This window comes from Drosophila pseudoobscura, chromosome 2 (genome assembly GCF_009870125.1).
Source record: "Drosophila pseudoobscura strain MV-25-SWS-2005 chromosome 2, UCI_Dpse_MV25, whole genome shotgun sequence".
NCBI classification, from domain to species: Eukaryota; Metazoa; Arthropoda; class Insecta; order Diptera; family Drosophilidae; genus Drosophila; species Drosophila pseudoobscura.
The window spans coordinates 5,250,080-5,271,247 of record NC_046679.1 but is presented as its reverse complement, the minus strand read 5'-3'; the positions used below and the strand labels follow the sequence as shown (position 1 = coordinate 5,271,247).

Below are 21,168 nucleotides of genomic sequence, written 5' to 3'. Positions count from 1 at the left end.
TATTTTGCATATTTTCATACACATGTATATACATATATGCCAAATTATGTTGATGAGTCAGCTGGCGGGGAAACACGGAATGCGCATTGCACTTGGGGCGGCCGCGACCGTCAACAAAAGTGGCAACAAATGAAGCATGGGTCAGGAGGCACTTTCAGTTTTGGCCAACAGCAGACAAAAGACAAAAGACAACGACTAATCGGACGAGCAGGTTCTATGAATAGAACACCAACAAAATCAGCTGCGCGCTGAAAATCACATTCGTGGGGCAACGCGTCGCCAAAAACCTGCCAAACAGAGTCAAGAGTGCAGTCGACGTCAAAGTCAACGTCACATGCAATACCGAAAACACAACACAAAGCATAAGGCGAAACAAATATTGAACAAATTATGTATTGAAGGTGTTATACAGTCGCGGCCGTTTGCATAGGTTCGGGCGAAAAAACCCAAGGTTAATATTGAGTTTAGAAAGAGTTCAAGGTAAAAGGTATAGGATCTGTTGGATTGTACCTTCTAACAAATAGGGTAGCAAATACAGAGATACATTTTCTTCAATAGTTTTTGAAGGATCCTTCATCTCTGTACCTATGTATGTACATATATTTGTAGCCCATACGACACATACAATATAAATACAACAATACAAGTTAATATATTCGATTTTCATATTATTTTATATTCTCATCCCTCATCCCCTGATCCTATATTCGTAGCCCCTGCTGTATGATTCTTCTGAGTGAATAATAATAAAGAAATTGAGCAAAAAAAGCTGCGCGCGTTTGGCTGCATTAAAACTTTGAGCAAGGAGGCGCAGCAACTCAGTCGAGTTGAAAATTTGTCGCGACCAGCAGTACACGTTACAACGTCTCGGTGACGACGCCACAGCCCCAGCCCAAGATAACACGACAGAACAGAACAGAACAGAACAGAACAGAATCCAACCGAGTGGAGCCGAGGCGACCTGAACGCCAACCCAAACGCGCGCAGCTCGTGCAAATTATTTTCGAAAAAGAAAAGAAAATTCTGAAATTTGTTTACGAAACTCAGAAAAACTCATTAGAGAATTGCTCTCTCACTGTGCGTGTGTGTGGTGTGTGTTTTGTTTGTGAAAAACGTGCTCGACCTGCCAGGCATTGTGTAATTAGTGGGCAATCGAGAGATCATCAGTATTAGCCATCATTCTTCGAAGTATTACAACTTGAGATCATTCAACAAACAATTAACCGTCAGCATGGCGTCCCGAAAAGTGAGTTTGGTTCGGTCCCTCTTCCCCCATTTCCCCCATACAGATTTCCATTGAGGGTATACCTATTCGTATGAGCCAAAATGGAGGACATGTGGCTTTCATTACCTTTTCATAAAAACACAAAATATTTGTCAATTTATTTTTAGTCGTGGCGTATAGACGCAGCAGCCAATTTTGGCCCAGCTGTGCCTGCGGTGTGTAAATGTTGTGTGTAATTTTAGTCCCAAATAAATTCAAATTAATTAAAATGGAAGTGAAAATTTATTTAGCATTTCATTGGGTGCTGATTCACGCCATGCCCCCGCGACAACGAGCCAGGCCAGCCAGCCAGCGATGCAAGTGGCGCCTCACGTTCAATGGTCGTCGCAGTTGCAGTCGCAGCCGCGGCTACCGCATTTGGTCCGGTCCGGGTTGAACGTATATATATTTCCATATTAGGGCATACCCACTACACACAATAGGTGAATGGGCGACCGTGTTTGGGGGCCCCAAAGTCGCACTCCCTTGTGGAATGCCGTGAAGGATGAGCTTCCAAAAAATTAGATTACGTAGTCCCCAAGCACAGATCTGCCATCGATCAGCGAGCCGGTTGTGCTACTCGATTTTTGACTCATTTGGCTAAAATTAACAATTTCTAACCATATTGAGAAGGTCGTTTGCTGTCAGCCCCATTTGCTTCGCTCATTCACTTGTCTTCGTTCCACTCGTCGCAGTGCATTTGTGTCTGCCTTTCGTTTTTGCATTTGATCAGGCGGATCGCCTCGTTGCCGGGGGAGCGCGGAACCCCATGGGAATCCAAAAGGCATTGCCAAAAGCAATCCGCAAATATGCCAAATATTTACCAGAATTATTTGTTCCTCTTTGGGACTTGGGTGTGTTTTTATGAATCATGTTCTTTGATCGGACTTAGTTTATTTCTTATGATATACATAGCGTCTGTGTGTTTTTTGACAAGGGTCAATGACAGGACGTTTGAGGGATTGGTTCAAGTGTTACTAATAGAACGAACGCTTATTTACAAATGAAGGAGAAGCTAAGAAAACCGGTTTTAAGAAGTGATATGTTTGACTAAGATCTATTTATTCACAAAAAAATAAACAAAACATTTATTAAAACATCTATTGAATTGATAATCTCTATAAAAGGTTTATAAAATGAATACTTTGTGGGTTACAAATGTATTTACGAGTTTATTAGTACCTAGTAGGTACTACCTGCTTACTGGTAATATAAAAATGAGCACATAGGAATTAACTTTTCCATTTTCTCCTCAAATTTCGAGGAATCCCCAAACTATACGACGAAGCTTCTTCAAATTTTGACAGAAATCAGTTGTAGAGCCGTTTGACAGAAGCAGAGAAGAGGCGGGAAATTTAAAAAGTCGGGCACTTTATAAATTGTAAAATAAATTATTGCACAACCTTAGTTTATTTTTAGTAATCTCTTAAAACGGGTATTATCTCGCAAATATCTCGCTTATTACTTCATGAAAAATTTTGAAAATTCAATCAGTCATAATTCATAACGGAAATTCATAGGCTCGTTCAAAGGCTTAACCAATGCATACTTTGCGGCTCACAGCTTAAACTTAAGACAGCCAAAATATACTTCTTAATAATTAATAAAAATACTGCAAAATACTGAAAATACCGCGATAAGCAAACCCCTTACGCTCTCACACTGAACTTGAATTTTTTGTTGTAAAAAAAAACCTGTTTATGAACGAACATTCTCCACTCCACAGAACGGTAAACCGTGTATATATATAATATATAATTCATCGATGCTTTACGGCGCTGGTATCTATCGTTCTTACGTTAAAAGAAAGAGCGCTGCCAACTCGTGCATTTTTACCTGAAAGCAAAACGAAAACAAAATACGAAAGATACGAAGTGGAGAGCAAAGAGGAGAGCAGAAGCAGCAGCAGCAACAACAACAAAACCGGCTACATGTACAACGGAGAGATAGAGAGACGCGAAAATGCCGGTGCGCGAGAAACTCCGTCGGCGATCGCGTCAAAAGCATTTTCGACGCGCAACAGTAACGACGCTGACGACGGTCCCGTCCCAGTCCCAATATCCGTTCACGCGAATTATACAAACGGTGGTCAGACGGCGGCGACACAGGCGACCATATTCCTCAGCCACAGCAACAATAGCCATCATCTCAACAATAGAAAAAACCCGCCAAATTTCCAGACAAACGCGTGTGTCAACGGCAGCGGCAACGGCAACAACCATACAGAGCAGAACGCATCGCAATTTGTGCCAAATTTTAGCAATTTAAATTTTTACGCCCAACAGCCAACGTCAGCACAGAACAACAACAACAACAACTACGACGTTTGCCATCAACAGGTGTGTGTTCGTGTGTCCCCCTCTTCATCGCCTGTAGAGTGTTGCGTGTGTGTGTGTGTGTCCCTATGTCCTGCGTGTGATCTTCTTCCCCAGTTTCCCAACAGTGAATCAAATAAATTATGTTTTTAAAAGGATATTAAATTCCACCAAAATGTGAAATCCTTTAGTTTGATATAGAAGTGAATTTTCGAACTGGGGTTTTTAATTATTTAGTTAATAAACACACAGAGACTAAGAATCATTGCGTGGCTAAACTTTCTCGCTGTGTGTGTTCTCTTCCCCACCCCCACAGGTGGTGTGTGTTTAATCTCTTCTCCAGCATTCCGACGTGTGTTTGTGTGCCCACAATTTGTGTACCTTCAAGAGAGAGTATTAAAAATTTGGTCATTTATCGTTTAATTGCTGCACTCTGCATTGCGTTTTGTCGCTCCGCGGCCTTTTGCAATTAATGAAAATGTTAATGAACTTCACACGCTGCGCACTCGGCCTGACCGTGGTCGTCGTGGCTGTGGCTCTGCCCACTGCAGCCTTTCCCCAGGGTACAGCGGAGCTCCTCTTCACCGGCTGGGGGTCACAGTCGGTGGCTGGTACTCTTCCCGTTCAGCTGCAGCGTGTCCAGCAGCAGCACATCACCAGCCAGGTCTGCTCGACCCTGCTCGCCGCCTACGAGGATGTGGAGCTGGGCGCCTGCCATGTGTGTGGTTTTCGTCAGGCGAACATTGGCGCCTGTCATGGCGACTCGGGCGGACCTCTGGTCTACGAGGGAACCTTGGTGGGGATTCTCAACTTCTTTGTGCCGTGCGCCCAAGGGGTGCCCGATCTTTTCATGAATGTCATGTACTACAGAGACTGGATCCGGCAGACCATGAGTGGCAATGGAAAGTGTTCCCAGGTCCATAAGCAGCAAATTGGCTAAATAAATGAATATGTATTTGAAAACCATTCGATGTGCATTTTTCCTGGATGTAATGGACAAAGTTGGCTCATGGCCAGACACCAAGGGAGACAGGCAGACAGCCAGGCATTCGGATGGACTGCGACTGAGTCATCCTCCCGCTACTGATTTATGTCAGAGTCGGAGGAAATGTCTACTGGCTGCACGTGTGAGGCTGCGGCTACTCTAATTAGAATCAGGTAGAGAGGTAGAACCCAGACAACCCATCTCTTAGTCATGCTCTTGTAGGACGCTGTCAAAAGATGCTGATAGAAATCGCTCACGGGATCTCGCGTAGCGAGTAGCGGGGCGCATGGAAACTCTGAAAATATTTCTTTCCGCGCTCACCATTCAGCAACAACAGAGAAGGAAAAACACTCACTCATTCAGTTGTGTATCAGTTGTATCTTGGCATTTTCGAAAAGATTTTCAGTTGCTGCATTGACTTGGACGTGTGCGGGTCTCAAGTTCTGTTCTCCTTGGAATACGCGGCGTATACGCAATGTCTATATAGTGTACTACTCATATGTAGGCGCGTGTGTCGTACTTTATATATATATATATCGTACATTTTCTATATGTACTGAAATTGAGCAACAGAAATTTCGCAATTTCTACCAAGTCAATGGAAAATTGGTGGAAAAACAAGTGAAAATGTTAAAGTATGTGAAAGAATGTCTCCAATAAAGGCAATTGCTCGATGAAATATGTATAGCCGAGATATACACCGAAGAAATGTGATGTCTAATACCCGCAAGAGATCCAAAGTGTACATATACATACTCGCTTTTGATATATGTATAAATATAATAGATTCCGGACAAGCGAAGCCAAAATATTTCATGTCTGGCTGCTTATGAGAGTATTTCTGTGTGAAATATGGCGTACATTTCTGTGAGATATTTTCGTGATGGGTGCCCACAGTGCATTGAAGGCCAGCCTCTCCACTGGACCTGCGTGGAGTGGCGTCAATTGTTTTGGCTGTGAGACCCGTAAAATGCATTTGTCTGCCGATAGCCAGATGTTTACCTGGCTTCTGGTCTTATTTTAGTATCGGTCGCACGCTCTGCTGCACCTGAGAAATTCGGAATGCGAAGCGTATTCTTTCGATTTCTTTTATTCTGTTTCAAACACTGGGAACGTATTTAATAGAAGAAGTATAATTTTTTGCCATCGCGGGGAATTTTACCGCAGGGTCCTCCAAAGCCGCCGCAAGGGTTGGACGGGGGTGAAGCTGCTGGGGCTAACGTTGTGGCGTCATCTGTCCAGCCATAAGTCGTGGTATAGGTACCGCTAGTGGTGCCGGTACCGGTAGGGGTACTGATAGAGGACACGGCAATGGAGCATCCAGCCATGGCACACAGCAGCAACAGGACTGTAAAGAACTTCATCTTTCTATCTCTCGGTTGAAACTGATATTTCAATAGAGAAATTTCGGGCATTTATACTTTCCACCTGTGAAAAATAATTATCAAATAATGACACAAATGCTTGCTTAAGTTTGAGAAGTAAATCTGTTAACTAAGAAACAGTTGGGCAAATATTTAATATTGGTATTGAAAAAATTTGTTAAAATTTGGCTAGAAAACACATGTTTGAGGCGCTCGAACACGAGCATCTATCTACTTTGTGGGCTAACTGGGGTGGCAGAGAAACAGAAGGTAATACGAGCAAAAAAAATTGACTTCGATTGAACTTTTCATCTAGAAATACCGGGGATACTTTTAGTGTATACCCTTTAAGTTAGAGGACAAACAGACAAGACAGTTGCGCATTATAAGATCGATTTGGAATCGGAATTAGGAACGATCAGAATCGCTTACTAAATTTTAATTTAATACAATTTAATACTAATTTACAGTGGATGTGCAGATGCAGAATGCAGATACGCAATGCCGTCCACACGCTAACTTATGTTCTGTCTCCCTCTTACTCACTGTTCGTCGTGCCATGTGTCGCACTCAATTCCTCTGGCGGATGGGAGCTATACGGAGAGAGATTCGCTAGAGGCAATCGGAACACTTGATCGGCACACAGCAATGGAAAGAATCAACCAACAGACAAGTTTTAGTCAGAGAAACAGAAACTTTTTACACTTCCTGCTTAATATTTATTAATAAAAGAAGTATAGTTTTTTGGCATTGCGTACAATCTTGCCACTAGGTCCTCCGATTTGATTTCCTCCGCATGGTCCTGGGGTGACAGCGGCTGGCGCTGCAGCGGTTGTATAGGCCTGTTCTGTAGTTGTGGAAGCTGTTCCCTTTTAGTTTATCTTTGAAAGCCAAATATTGAAACAATTGCTTGTAATTGTTTGCGTTGATAGAAAAATATTTATCTCTGTACTCTGTTATTTAATTGTTGTATAAGTGTGCCATGAAAAACTTTGAATATTTCTTTTGTTTCAAATTTTTATGGTGAATGATTTTTAAGTTTCCGCTGATTTGTTGCTAATAGAAATCCATTTATTTTCGGGCGTACAATATTTTAGCAGCAGATACATAAGAAAGCAAAAGATAAGGGGTAAAATCGTACACACGGGATATTATTTGGCGGCAATGGGGCGTATGCGGAACATAAAAATAAAAAAGACCGAAACAGCTGCTGGCATGATCAGTTATACATAAAAGAAATAATATTTGTCTAAAACAACACACGCGTGGCCGCACACGAAACGCCAAGTGGAATTTTGGTCATCAAATCATCTAAATTTTTGCAGAACTTATAGTTAAGATTAGTACAGAGATTCCCCACCCCATATCTTATCCTAGCACCTATAAAGTGCATACCCGGATACGGTTATCCATTTTGATATCTTTTAGTATCGATTGTTTGTTATTTTAAGCTTTTGAGGGCAATCATTCTTTTGCCAAATTCCAGCATTCAAATCACGTAATCAAAATCAAATTTATGATATTTTTAGTGTGCTCTCTGCGTTGTGCCGTTTTTTTTTTTATCTAGAAACAAAAGTCTTTCGACCCAAGCCAAATAAAATCAAAGAATTTATGACAGCTGATTTGTCCGGAGCGTCTTAGTCATCTCCTAAGGCAGAACTAGCCACAAGAACATGATTTGATACACTGCCAAGGGGTATTATATATTTTTTCTTAAATTACTATTATTGTATTATATTTATAAATGCAATAGTAAATAGTATTACTATTATAGATTTTCAAACACATCAGCCAAAATTCTATCTGCAGCTCAATTTCCTAAACAGCAGATTTATACGACTTTTTTGTTGCTTGTCGAGCGATAAGGGTATAGGAATTTCGGGGTGTCAAATTTTGTTCAAATTGTTAATTTGATTTAGGACTGTGATGCGGTTCGTTTATTTTGCATATTTTCATACACATGTATATACATATATGCCAAATTATGTTGATGAGTCAGCTGGCGGGGAAACACGGAATGCGCATTGCACTTGGGGCGGCCGCGACCGTCAACAAAAGTGGCAACAAATGAAGCATGGGTCAGGAGGCACTTTCAGTTTTGGCCAACAACAGACAAAAGACAGCGACTAATCGGACGAGCAGGTTCTATGAATAGAACACCAACAAAATAAGCTGCGCGCTGAAAATCACATTCGTGGGGCAACGCGTCGCCAAAAACCTGCCAAACAGAGTCAAGAGTGCAGTCGACGTCAAAGTCAACGTCACATGCAATACCGAAAACACAACACAAAGCATAAGGCGAAACAAATATTGAACAAATTATGTATTGAAGGTGTTATACAGTCGCGGCCGTTTGCATAGGTTCGGGCGAAAAAACCCAAGGTTAATATTGAGTTTAGAAAGAGTTCAAGGTAAAAGGTATAGGATCTGTTGGATTGTACCTTCTAACAAATAGGGTAGCAAATACAGAGATACATTTTCTTCAATAGTTTTTGAAGGATCCTTCATCTCTGTACCTATGTATGTACATATATTTGTAGCCCATACGACACATACAATATAAATACAACAATACAAGTTAATATATTCGATTTTCATATTATTTTATATTCTCATCCCTCATCCCCTGATCCTATATTCGTAGCCCCTGCTGTATGATTCTTCTGAGTGAATAATAATAAAGAAATTGAGCAAAAAAAGCTGCGCGCGTTTGGCTGCATTAAAACTTTGAGCAAGGAGGCGCAGCAACTCAGTCGAGTTGAAAATTTGTCGCGACCAGCAGTACACGTTACAACGTCTCGGTGACGACGCCACAGCCCCAGCCCAAGATAACACGACAGAACAGAACAGAACAGAACAGAACAGAATCCAACCGAGTGGAGCCGAGGCGACCTGAACGCCAACCCAAACGCGCGCAGCTCGTGCAAATTATTTTCGAAAAAGAAAAGAAAATTCTGAAATTTGTTTACGAAACTCAGAAAAACTCATTAGAGAATTGCTCTCTCACTGTGCGTGTGTGTGGTGTGTGTTTTGTTTGTGAAAAACGTGCTCGACCTGCCAGGCATTGTGTAATTAGTGGGCAATCGAGAGATCATCAGTATTAGCCATCATTCTTCGAAGTATTACAACTTGAGATCATTCAACAAACAATTAACCGTCAGCATGGCGTCCCGAAAAGTGAGTTTGGTTCGGTCCCTCTTCCCCCATTTCCCCCATACAGATTTCCATTGAGGGTATACCTATTCGTATGAGCCAAAATGGAGGACATGTGGCTTTCATTACCTTTTCATAAAAACACAAAATATTTGTCAATTTATTTTTAGTCGTGGCGTATAGACGCAGCAGCCAATTTTGGCCCAGCTGTGCCTGCGGTGTGTAAATGTTGTGTGTAATTTTAGTCCCAAATAAATTCAAATTAACTAAAATGGAAGTGAAAATTTATTTAGCATTTCATTGGGTGCTGATTCACGCCATGCCCCCGCGACAACGAGCCAGGCCAGCCAGCCAGCGATGCAAGTGGCGCCTCACGTTCAATGGTCGTCGCAGTTGCAGTCGCAGCCGCGGCTACCGCATTTGGTCCGGTCCGGGTTGAACGTATATATATTTCCATATTAGGGCATACCCACTACACACAATAGGTGAATGGGCGACCGTGTTTGGGGGCCCCAAAGTCGCACTCCCTTGTGGAATGCCGTGAAGGATGAGCTTCCAAAAAATTAGATTACGTAGTCCCCAAGCACAGATCTGCCATCGATCAGCGAGCCGGTTGTGCTACTCGATTTTTGACTCATTTGGCTAAAATTAACAATTTCTAACCATATTGAGAAGGTCGTTTGCTGTCAGCCCCATTTGCTTCGCTCATTCACTTGTCTTCGTTCCACTCGTCGCAGTGCATTTGTGTCTGCCTTTCGTTTTTGCATTTGATCAGGCGGGTCGCCTCGTTGCCGGGGGAGCGCGGAACCCCATGGGAATCCAAAAGGCATTGCCAAAAGCAATCCGCAAATATGCCAAATATTTACCAGAATTATTTGTTCCTCTTTGGGACTTGGGTGTGTTTTTATGAATCATGTTCTTTGATCGGACTTAGTTTATTTCTTATGATATACATAGCGTCTGTGTGTTTTTTGACAAGGGTCAATGACAGGACGTTTGAGGGATTGGTTCAAGTGTTACTAATAGAACGAACGCTTATTTACAAATGAAGGAGAAGCTAAGAAAACCGGTTTTAAGAAGTGATATGTTTGACTAAGATCTATTTATTCACAAAAAAATAAACAAAACATTTATTAAAACATCTATTGAATTGATAATCTCTATAAAAGGTTTATAAAATGAATACTTTGTGGGTTACAAATGTATTTACGAGTTTATTAGTACCTAGTAGGTACTACCTGCTTACTGGTAATATAAAAATGAGCACATAGGAATTAACTTTTCCATTTTCTCCTCAAATTTCGAGGAATCCCCAAACTATACGACGAAGCTTCTTCAAATTTTGACAGAAATCAGTTGTAGAGCCGTTTGACAGAAGCAGAGAAGAGGCGGGAAATTTAAAAAGTCGGGCACTTTATAAATTGTAAAATAAATTATTGCACAACCTTAGTTTATTTTTAGTAATCTCTTAAAACGGGTATTATCTCGCAAATATCTCGCTTATTACTTCATGAAAAATTTTGAAAATTCAATCAGTCATAATTCATAACGGAAATTCATAGGCTCGTTCAAAGGCTTAACCAATGCATACTTTGCGGCTCACAGCTTAAACTTAAGACAGCCAAAATATACTTCTTAATAATTAATAAAAATACTGCAAAATACTGAAAATACCGCGATAAGCAAACCCCTTACGCTCTCACACTGAACTTGAATTTTTTGTTGTAAAAAAAAACCTGTTTATGAACGAACATTCTCCACTCCACAGAACGGTAAACCGTGTATATATATAATATATAATTCATCGATGCTTTACGGCGCTGGTATCTATCGTTCTTACGTTAAAAGAAAGAGCGCTGCCAACTCGTGCATTTTTACCTGAAAGCAAAACGAAAACAAAATACGAAAGATACGAAGTGGAGAGCAAAGAGGAGAGCAGAAGCAGCAGCAGCAACAACAACAAAACCGGCTACATGTACAACGGAGAGATAGAGAGACGCGAAAATGCCGGTGCGCGAGAAACTCCGTCGGCGATCGCGTCAAAAGCATTTTCGACGCGCAACAGTAACGACGCTGACGACGGTCCCGTCCCAGTCCCAATATCCGTTCACGCGAATTATACAAACGGTGGTCAGACGGCGGCGACACAGGCGACCATATTCCTCAGCCACAGCAACAATAGCCATCATCTCAACAATAGAAAAAACCCGCCAAATTTCCAGACAAACGCGTGTGTCAACGGCAGCGGCAACGGCAACAACCATACAGAGCAGAACGCATCGCAATTTGTGCCAAATTTTAGCAATTTAAATTTTTACGCCCAACAGCCAACGTCAGCACAGAACAACAACAACAACAACTACGACGTTTGCCATCAACAGGTGTGTGTTCGTGTGTCCCCCTCTTCATCGCCTGTAGAGTGTTGCGTGTGTGTGTGTGTGTCCCTATGTCCTGCGTGTGATCTTCTTCCCCAGTTTCCCAACAGTGAATCAAATAAATTATGTTTTTAAAAGGATATTAAATTCCACCAAAATGTGAAATCCTTTAGTTTGATATAGAAGTGAATTTTCGAACTGGGGTTTTTAATTATTTAGTTAATAAACACACAGAGACTAAGAATCATTGCGTGGCTAAACTTTCTCGCTGTGTGTGTTCTCTTCCCCACCCCCACAGGTGGTGTGTGTTTAATCTCTTCTCCAGCATTCCGACGTGTGTTTGTGTGCCCACAATTTGTGTACCTTCAAGAGAGAGTATTAAAAATTTGGTCATTTATCGTTTAATTGCTGCACTCTGCATTGCGTTTTGTCGCTCCGCGGCCTTTTGCAATTAATGAAAATGTTAATGAACTTCACACGCTGCGCACTCGGCCTGACCGTGGTCGTCGTCGCCACTCCAATTTCCTTTAGTTTCTATCCCGCTTCTTGGCCAACAAACCAGACAGAGCAGGGGCCCGGCGGGGGTCGGGCGGGCTGTCTGCCAGCCGCTCTCTATTTCTGTTAGGTTTATGTCCAAAAGTTTCTTCTGTGTGGCACGCGAACTTGCTCTCCTTTTGTGCTCGTTCTTCGTGGGCATTCATTCTTCTCTACTCTACACCCTTTTCGGAGGTTGTTTCGAAACTTTTGGATCGGGGCGTAAAAGATACCTGGGAACTTGTTTCTTCAAACGAGGGTTCCGTTCGCCCGCAGATACGAAGTGTTGGTGTTTTCTGAAATCCGAAATACTGCAGATAGTGGAACCCAGTTATATAACCCTGGGGATAAAACGAAATATGGATGTTCTCAGAAATACACATAATTTGAACCATTAGCACGCTGTAGTTATTGCAAATAAAAGCTAAACACGATGAAGACTCATAAAATAATACTCGTCTCTAGTAAAGTGTGAATGCTCCTCTTCTCCTCTGCCACTTGGAGGGGGACATGTGTGGAAAGTGGACAAGCAGTCCACTCGGCGATAGGAGTTGTTATGCTTGGCGTTCGTAACCTGAAACTGGAACAAGTCTGCGCCACACCTTTTTCGATTCGGTGCTGCGGTATTTGGCTCCAGGAGTGGAGTGGACTTATGCATAACTGTCAAGTGGCTTTCAGCCAACATCCCACGCACACACCACACGAAACCCCCACCCCACCCATTCATAGTAGTACTCCCCGGGACTAACCTGATATCTGAACAATCTGACCACTCGCTAACCCACAGCCGAACGACTATTACCAACAACAGCAGCAGCAGCAGCAGCCGGCGGACCAGTACGAGGAGAACTTCGACGAAGACATGGAGGCCGAACGTGATCTTGCCGAGGATGCGCAGTGGAAGAAGATCCAACAGAACACCTTCACACGGTGGGCGAACGAGCACCTGAAGACCATCGATCGGTCGATAAACAATCTGGAAACGGATCTGTCCGATGGCCTGCGGCTGATCGCCCTCCTCGAGGTGCTGTCCCAGAAGCGTTTGCCCAAGTATAACAAACGTCCAACATTCCGCAGCCAGAAATTGGAGAACGTATCGGTGGCCCTGAAATTCCTTCAGGATGAGGGCATCAAAATCGTTAACATTGGTAAGTAGTCAAATTTGTATTCCAAATCGCCATATCGTGTTGTTTGCATCTGTTTCCCAGAATTTTCGGATTATCTTTTAGCGTAGAAATGTTGGGGCGGGGCCCAAGAGCAATTTGAGATATGGTTTAGGATCTCTAATAGTTTTTAACCACAACAACCAGTGCGGTCATGGATGAGTCAACTAACTGTATAAATTAATAATGCAAATTGAAATTCTTTTCATTGAAAATTGCAAAGCTTGCATAGAAGATCCAACCAAAGATGCGCCTCGCCAACGCCGCAAGAGTGGAGTGGGAGATGCTTCTCGGATGCTTGCTGCTGCATTCCACACACAGCTCCCCAACGTGGATGCTTCCACGATTCGCTTCCAGACTACAAAACACACAAAAAATGATGTCATTGCTGGCTTTTATTCAAAGCGCCAGCTTCAATGCGATTTTACTTTCATTTCGTTGTGCGATTGTACGACTCATATGCATATTTCAAGACTGTATGTGTTGGCAATTGGCTATTAGCAGTACCTCAGCTGTAGTATGCGACCGAGCTATACTCGATTTGAGAGCGAGCTTGAAACCATATCAGCGGTGGGAACGTCCTTGCTCCCATATTGAGACGCACAAGCGAATTCTGAAAAGAGAAACACCAAGCATGTCATGTGCATGACCCGGCATATTGATGCTCTGATAAACAGCCCTTCTCTAGCCTCTAGAGATGTACCCTTGGACTTCCCTTGGACATTTAGAGGGCATCCATCCGTCGATGTAGTAGCAATCGCAATCTTTCTTTCCCTTTTGTTTTATTGTATTTCACACTTTCGGCTATAAATTCGATATACGAGTATGTATGTATGTACTTTTCCACAAGAGAGCACCAACGAAGCGTGGACAAATGGGAAGGTTAATTTCATTAGATACCAGCGTATAGAGCTATCATATTCATAGACTAAGTGCCATTGCAAAATCACGAGCGTGGCAGAATCCGAATCCAAGCGGGGACTCTCAATGCCAGAAACCTGCTGCATCTGCTAATTTGTATTGATTGAGAGAGAACCTCAATGAGATCTACCAGATGTGGCATGTGATATGAGCGGGGTTTTATGAGTCAGTGCCTCAGTCGGTCATTGAGCAGAGGCATTCATTCATTCATTCAGCGAATGGACAGATTATTCTCTCGGGTATTACATTTCCAAGCAAGCACATTGTAATAGTGACCCCGTGACGCTTTTGATAAGACTTTTCCACTCGGTTTTTTGTTTGTCCCATCTTCGAGAACACGCCTCCCGCCTTGGAGTGCCAAGCAGGCAGACAGAAAGACGATCATTCAGTGGCTGCCTACTACTTTATGTACAAGATAAGCACCTTGGGGGCACATACATATGTATTTCAGAAAAAAAAACGCGTTTGTCAATAATTGACAGCTAGGTAAATAATGTTTACAGAAATGTTTACATACCATACTCGTTTTCTTATTTTCTTTTCTTTTTTATCAACAAAACGAAATGAGGGTTCGCCCGAGAGACAGTTTCTTAAACGACTCTCCACCACAATCGCATGGAAGGTATTTTTGACAGCTAATCAGCATGGCGGTGGGGCTTTCGCTTTCGCTTCGATAAGGCAAATTCTATATCTATAGACTGCCGAAAAACTTTGACGTTCGCTGCGAATATTGAGGATTTAAATTCCCGAAATTCGAGCACTCGAAAATTTCGCAAGGCGTTGCATGAATCACTCCCTTATTTAGGTTAGTCATTAACTAAATTTTGCGCAGGCACAGGAATTTTAGCTATAAATGGGGTTTGTCACCAAGTCAAATGTTTGCCAAAAAAAGAAACAAGATAATGGATGCGTTATTTTGGCGATTATTTTGGAAAAAAGAAATGAAATAGATATTTAATTAATTTAACGAGACGACGGCTGCACCTCTTCCTGTTGTGTGTTGCGTTTTCCCGTTGGAACAGTGAAAGCTGCCAAAAGAGAAATTCAACGGTCTTTGGAGGAAAACTTTAGTGGCATTCCTGCTTCTTGGGCCTCCACTGTATCTCTCTCAAATCCCCAATCTAAAGCCACAATTCACTTCCCAGTTTCTTTATTTCTTTGGTTTTATTTTCGAGCTTTTTTGCTGTCAATTGAATTAGCGCGAAATTGTGTGGTCTCCACGCAGCTCCAGCCTCAGCTCGAGGGTTTGTAGATTTCCATCGTACGAGTATCTTTTCTGCCAAATGTTTGCGCTAAAAGATCTACAGAAACAATAATAAAGCAGCACTCGGGCAATAAAAAAGCAAACAAAAACACAAAAATTAAAAATACGAAACAGGGAGAAAAGAACAAGCCTCGTAATACTCGTGATACGTACGTGAGCGGTGTTGGGTAGAGATAAAGTCGCTCAGAGCGGAGCGGACTTCCCATGACATCATACAATCCACACACCACACACATCTGGGGACTGGAACGAAGTTTTGGATTGTATTGTTGCCAGCGAGGAAAAACTTCAAAGTCTGTCGCGTCTCAATTTGTCACAGGCAATTGATTGTTATTGATGACGCCATCATTTTCATACCGAAATCAACACCAAACATCATCTAGTATTTGAGATTTTCCAAGGGGGTCGGGGGATGAGTCAATCAGTAAATATGTCTACAATTTTATTTAATGGCTGCCACCCATTACCCGTTTGACCCAAATTTCGATTGCTTGTTAATTATTTGTTCAAATAAATTTGAAAACTAATTAAGAAATATTTGTGTGGAGAGAACCAAACCCCCCTCGACTTCTTATCTAGAAAATTCTTAAAAAAAGGCAAACAAGAAATGTTGATAAATTAAGCAGAAATTCGGTAGTAAACAAGCTTCCGTTTTGCTCAACATGTTTTGATAATTTAGCGTATCTTTAGTCCACATAACCGTATTTGCCTAAAGGCAAACTCTCACGCTCTTGAGATGAATCATAGAGCCCCCGAATATCAGCCTGAATTTCCGTTGAATTGTTGGTGAATTGCTCAGAAATGCCGAAGGCCTGGTATTGATCACCAACCCTACCTAGAGGCATGCAGTCAGCACGTACTCATCCGGTGATCATAAGTCATTCTGCAGCAAGCCGTGACATGACGCCATCGAAACGGAGTTGAGACACGTCACCGATTTGGCAGCTAACCCTTGGATTCTGATGCATTCAATGGAAATAGAAATAGCTATAGAAATGATGGAATGGCAAATAAATTTTTGATTAGATTATAAGCGTGATTAGTGGCCTCTACGGCTGCAATCTCTCTCTGCTTTTCTCGGTCATTTATTCAAATTAACCAGAGAAATTCCGAGAGAGATCGAGAAAGAAACACCCGACTCAATTAACCCCAAAAGAAGTGACAAAACTTCAGAGTCAGTGACAACCGCAGAGAGCCACAAATGTGGGGCAAGAAAACAAAGCGAACCCACAACCCACATCGAAAAGATCCCCCAAAATGGATGTTGAAGCGGCTTAAAGTGTCAAGAGGGAGTTGCAAAGACAGGCTCCAACTTTCTAAGCAGATTGCAGTTGAAGCTTAGCCTGCCACATGCCACATGCCGCCCTGCCTGTTGCCCTGACTCTAATTTAATTAGCCACGCAACAGTTAGACGAAGACTTCCCAGTCTGGATGCGAGTGGAAACTGGTTTTTCCGTTGCGGAAAAATCTAGACAGACATTGCACTCGGTCTCTGGTTGGGGCTCTGGCTCTATCGCTGGCTCTGGCTCTGACTCTGACTCTGGTATGCGCGTGCCGCTCAAAGAACGTGTCTGGCGGCTGTGACCCAGACCAAAGCCGGTTGAATGCTGGCTGTGGCAGAGCCGGGTCTGTGGCCTCCAGAATCCGAGAAGTTGCAGCCTCAGCAGCCGCAGTGGCTGCGCCCCTCTGGAGTCTTGTTTATCTGAATGTTAAATACTTTTCCACTGCAGTCTGCAGCACTTAACATCATAATAATTCTTGGGGCAATCTGCAGAGCATATAAATCATGTCAAGTCATCATTTGGCATGGCATCGGCCGAGAAAAAGAAGCCGATTGGATACATTGTGGCAACAGGTCGCATCGGACATGGGCGGGGTGGACATATCCGATTGCCGTGGCCTGGGACAATGACAACAAAATGATGATGGATTGTGGCGGAGGATGCTCCGAATAATTTTCTCCATTCGTTTCAACTGTAATTGTGGATTCTCTCCTTTCTCTCACTGGAATATAATCTTTATAAGCACTAGATGATATCATGGTACCATTTAAACGAGATCTTATCGGGCCATATCTTCGCTAGAAAAAGATTAATTCGCTTCCAAGAACTGTTTTCGTTCCCATGATTAATGCTGGAGGCGGCGGGGTCTGCATATATGGATGATATGCAGAGATATTATGGAAGCCCCGCACAGAGATTCCACACAGAAGTTTTCTTCACACTTATGCATATGTATGGCTCTTTGGAGCTGGAGTTGGAGATGGGATGTCTGCATTCCCTATCGCTGTTATGGAATCTCCTGCCTGCTGCCACACGAACATTAGCATATTTCTAAATAATTTACAGCCCATTTTCTTGTTCGCGCCGTCGTGCCAAAAGCAAACTTTGGGGTTGACAACCAGTTTGGGTAGCACAGAGAGCACAGAGCCACATCCAGAGTTGGAGTCCCCATCTCCGTCTTGGAGATTGGCATGCCAACCGACTGCTGCCTAATTAGCCAAATCATTTCTAGCTATTTATTTATTTATCCATCTTCCATCTGCCGTTTTAATTGTGGCTTTCTTTCGACTCGCCAAATGGAACTGCCAGAGGAGCAGACTCGAATATGGATGGAATGCCATGGAGTGGCATGGAATGGAGTTGTTGCACTCGCCGTCGGTCAATGCTGAATCTTGCCATTCGATGTAATTTTTCATAAATATGTCAACAGGCTGAGCATACAGATTGGCAGGCAGGCATTCAGCTAATCTGTCATTTGTTCGTGCGTTAAAGCGTATTTAAAACCTGGTCAAATGTACACATGACCATGTCTGACAATTTGATGGCTTTTAGGGGCCAGGCCAGCCACCGTTCGAGCAACCAATCCAGCCGGTTTCCTATGTCCAGCCACAAACACAAACTGAACAAAGACAAGTTGCAAATTTAGTTAAAAAAAAGCTGTTATTGCTTTTGCGTGGAGAGGGTGGTAGAGAGGCGCAGGCGAGTGTATCAGCAATCGTTTAACGGCACCAAAAAAAAAAACTCGAAAGATAAGAGAAGATAAAAATATTCTGGTACTCGAAAAGCTCTCTAAGAAATTGTACACATGTGTTTCAGTTTTGGCTAGATGATACCCTACAAGTGGGAGAGTAAGCAATAATTCATGGGGAAATTGGAGCTGTCATCGTTATGCAATAAAGATTATATTGGTTTGATAGGAAGAGCCATGGCTATACATTAGACCAGCGTCAGACAGGGCTTTTTTGGTTGAAAAGCAGTTAACGATGTTCGAATTGATCCGCGAAGTGAGTATCGTCACGCATGTTTTTGCATTCTGGGGCATTCCCTTCTTGAAGCAATGGAAGCAAGGACCTGCATTAGACTCTTTGCAACAGAGGCCTACAATTGTACTTAGATACAATATCTTTTATTCCGGGTCCAGTCTGAACGTATTATTCGATACCTCCTGGTAATCCAACAGAAAGCTAGACCCTTCATAGATCGATCTCTACACGAATACAATATGTGCTACCCCTTGTGTGCCACAGAAAAGCTCTACTTGGGGGCAAACATAGGGCAAACAGTGTTCCAAATCTAGTGGTAAGTCATTAAAGTACTTGGATTTGTCGTCACTTCTGTTGCCAGCGACTGCCAACAGTGTTTTCTGTGGCCTACGGCAACTTTCCCCGTGTGTTGGACATGGCATTCCATTCGATTCGATTCGATGCCATGGTTCAGTGCGTGGCAAATGCATTCGCGAGTGAGGGTCCAAGGAGGGTCCGAGAGTGCGGACTATGATAGGCAATTAGGCCGATTGATGCTCGGGGATGCGAGGCCTTTCACTTTGCGGTGTTACGGCTATAAAGAAAGAGTCCATTCTTAAGTTGGGCGGCGGTTCAATAAACCCATACGAAAGGCCCGTTTCGTTCCGTTCGACTATTTTGAATTGTTTAGCATGACAAAAGAAGTCGGAGCAGCGATGCTTTTTGTCCAAAGAGTGTCTGACCTTAAACTTGGCCAGACAGAAACCGGCCAGACATGTTGCGTGTGGCGTGCATAAACAGCCCTGAACTTGACCGGCAAAAGGGGAGGAGCAGGAGGTGGAGGCAGTGGTAAAGTGGCTGTAACAGTTAGCGGACATCTTTGTACATAATTGGCAGCTTGTCGAATGGCAACAGGTTTGCAGCAAGAAGCAGCCAGCAAGCAGAAACCAGCAACCAGAACGGCAGGCAGCAAAGTGTTGGCATTGACAGATGCCAGCAGCAATTGCAGTGGCAGCCACAGCGGTTGTTAAGGCAATTAATAGATACATTAGGCTTACGACGGCTTTTGAGCACTGTTAACGGTGGCCGTTCGTCCCGTTCTTCCCGTTTATCCGCCATTCAATCCGATTTAACCACTCCAAACCACTCCATTGCACATTGTTTTCCAGACTCCTCGGACATTGTGGACTGCAAGCTGAAACTGATACTGGGCCTGATATGGACGCTCATTCTCCACTACTCGATATCGATGCCCATGTGGGATGGCGAGGATGAGAAGCAGCTGAACGGCTCCGGACCGACGCCCAAGCAGCGGTAAGTGGAGATCATCCAGTGACTCTGTCGACACTTAATCTTACTCTTGTCGTTCTGTGTGTTGCAGCCTACTGAACTGGATACATGCCAAGATACCCGATTTGCCCATCAATAACTTCACCAATGACTGGACCACTGGCAAAGCGGTGGGCGCTTTGGTTGATGCCTGTGCCCCGGGTCTGTGCCCCGACTGGGAGATGTGGGACTCGAAGGATGCTGTCCAGAATGCATCGGAGGCCATGGGTCTGGCCGACGATTGGTTGAATGTCCGTCAGCTGATCAAGCCCGAGGAGCTGGTCAATCCCAATGTCGACGAGCAGTCCATGATGACGTACTTGTCGCAGTATCCCAACTCCAAGCTGAAGACGGGAGCACCACTGAGGCCCAAGACGAACCCCAACAGGTGAGTGGGGCATGTCTCTAATTGAATATACATATATCTGTCTCTTGTTGTAATACTCTCTCTCCCCCTCTCTCCGTCTCAATTGTATTTCAATTTGAAGTTGTATTTCCCTTCGGCTTATGCATTTATTCCGATTCTAATCTAATCTCGATTTTCAAACACTCTTCTCTGTCTTTCTTCCTTTCTCTCTCTCTCTCTCTCTTTCTCTTTTTTTGGGCAACCTTTTAATGTATTTTTTGGATATTGTTCTTGTTCTCCCTTCCCTATATATATCTGTGTATATATCTACTACTCGTACCTTGTATTTTTATTAAAATGCCTCAAAAAATGCAAAACTCAGCATTCCTCCGCCGCGGTAAGTTTTCGGCATGCCCTCTCCACCTCTCTTCTCGTTCCGTTTCGGCCTTCTTCTTTTGGCCCCAACGTTCTTTCTCGTTCCGTTTTTGGTTTTTCATTCGCCGGCTTCCTTTTTTCTGTGTTTTTTTTTTTTAATTTTTGCTTTCGATGATTTCTGTTTTTGATTTTGATTTAAATGTTCGGCTGGCAGTTTGTCTTATTTTCGGTTACTTCTGTTGCTGTTGCCGTTGCCGGCTCTGAGCTCTAGCCTTGAGCGATGCGTATCTAATGGATACTTCAACGCTGGCTGACAGGCAGGCTGCCTGCTACCCGCTGACTGCTGCTTTCCTGTTTGTTCTTGCTCTTGCTCGCGCTCGTTCTTGCTCTCGCTGGCGGCTTTTGTTGGCTTCAATTAGCGCTCACTAAACGCATATTTCTTGGCCAAAGCGGATATAATTTCAGATTGGATTTGCTGCTCTGTTAACTGAAACCGCCTGAAACGTCCATCACATGTTCTTGATTTGCTTCAATTG

At 43.1% G+C, this 21,168-nt stretch overlaps 2 protein-coding genes across 8 annotated transcripts in view; both read left to right on the top strand.

The window, feature by feature from the left end:
- The first annotated feature begins 4,057 nt into the window (after positions 1-4,057).
- LOC117183393 (chymotrypsin-2-like) lies at positions 4,058-4,519 on the top strand. Its single transcript, XM_033377197.1, has one exon. The coding sequence runs from the start codon at positions 4,058-4,060 to the stop codon at positions 4,517-4,519; it is 462 nt and encodes a 153-aa protein (XP_033233088.1).
- Positions 4,520-8,702: 4,183 nt separating this feature from the next.
- cher (filamin protein cher) overlaps positions 8,703-21,168 on the top strand; it is a 31,984-nt gene continuing 19,518 nt past the window's right edge. The window contains exons 1-5 of one of the 7 annotated variants that reach the window (XM_015183321.2): positions 8,703-9,105; positions 12,778-13,138; positions 19,752-19,896; positions 19,964-20,299; positions 20,640-20,654. In XM_015183321.2, coding sequence (XP_015038807.2) covers positions 9,091-9,105; positions 12,778-13,138; positions 19,752-19,896; positions 19,964-20,299; positions 20,640-20,654 — 872 coding nt within the window. In that variant the 5' untranslated portion in view covers positions 8,703-9,090. Of the gene's footprint in view, positions 9,106-10,860; positions 11,463-12,777; positions 13,139-19,751; positions 19,897-19,963; positions 20,300-20,639; positions 20,655-21,168 lie in introns of those variants that run through there. The other 6 variants (XM_015183317.2, XM_015183320.2, XM_015183319.2 and 3 more) reach the window with 6 other exon arrangements.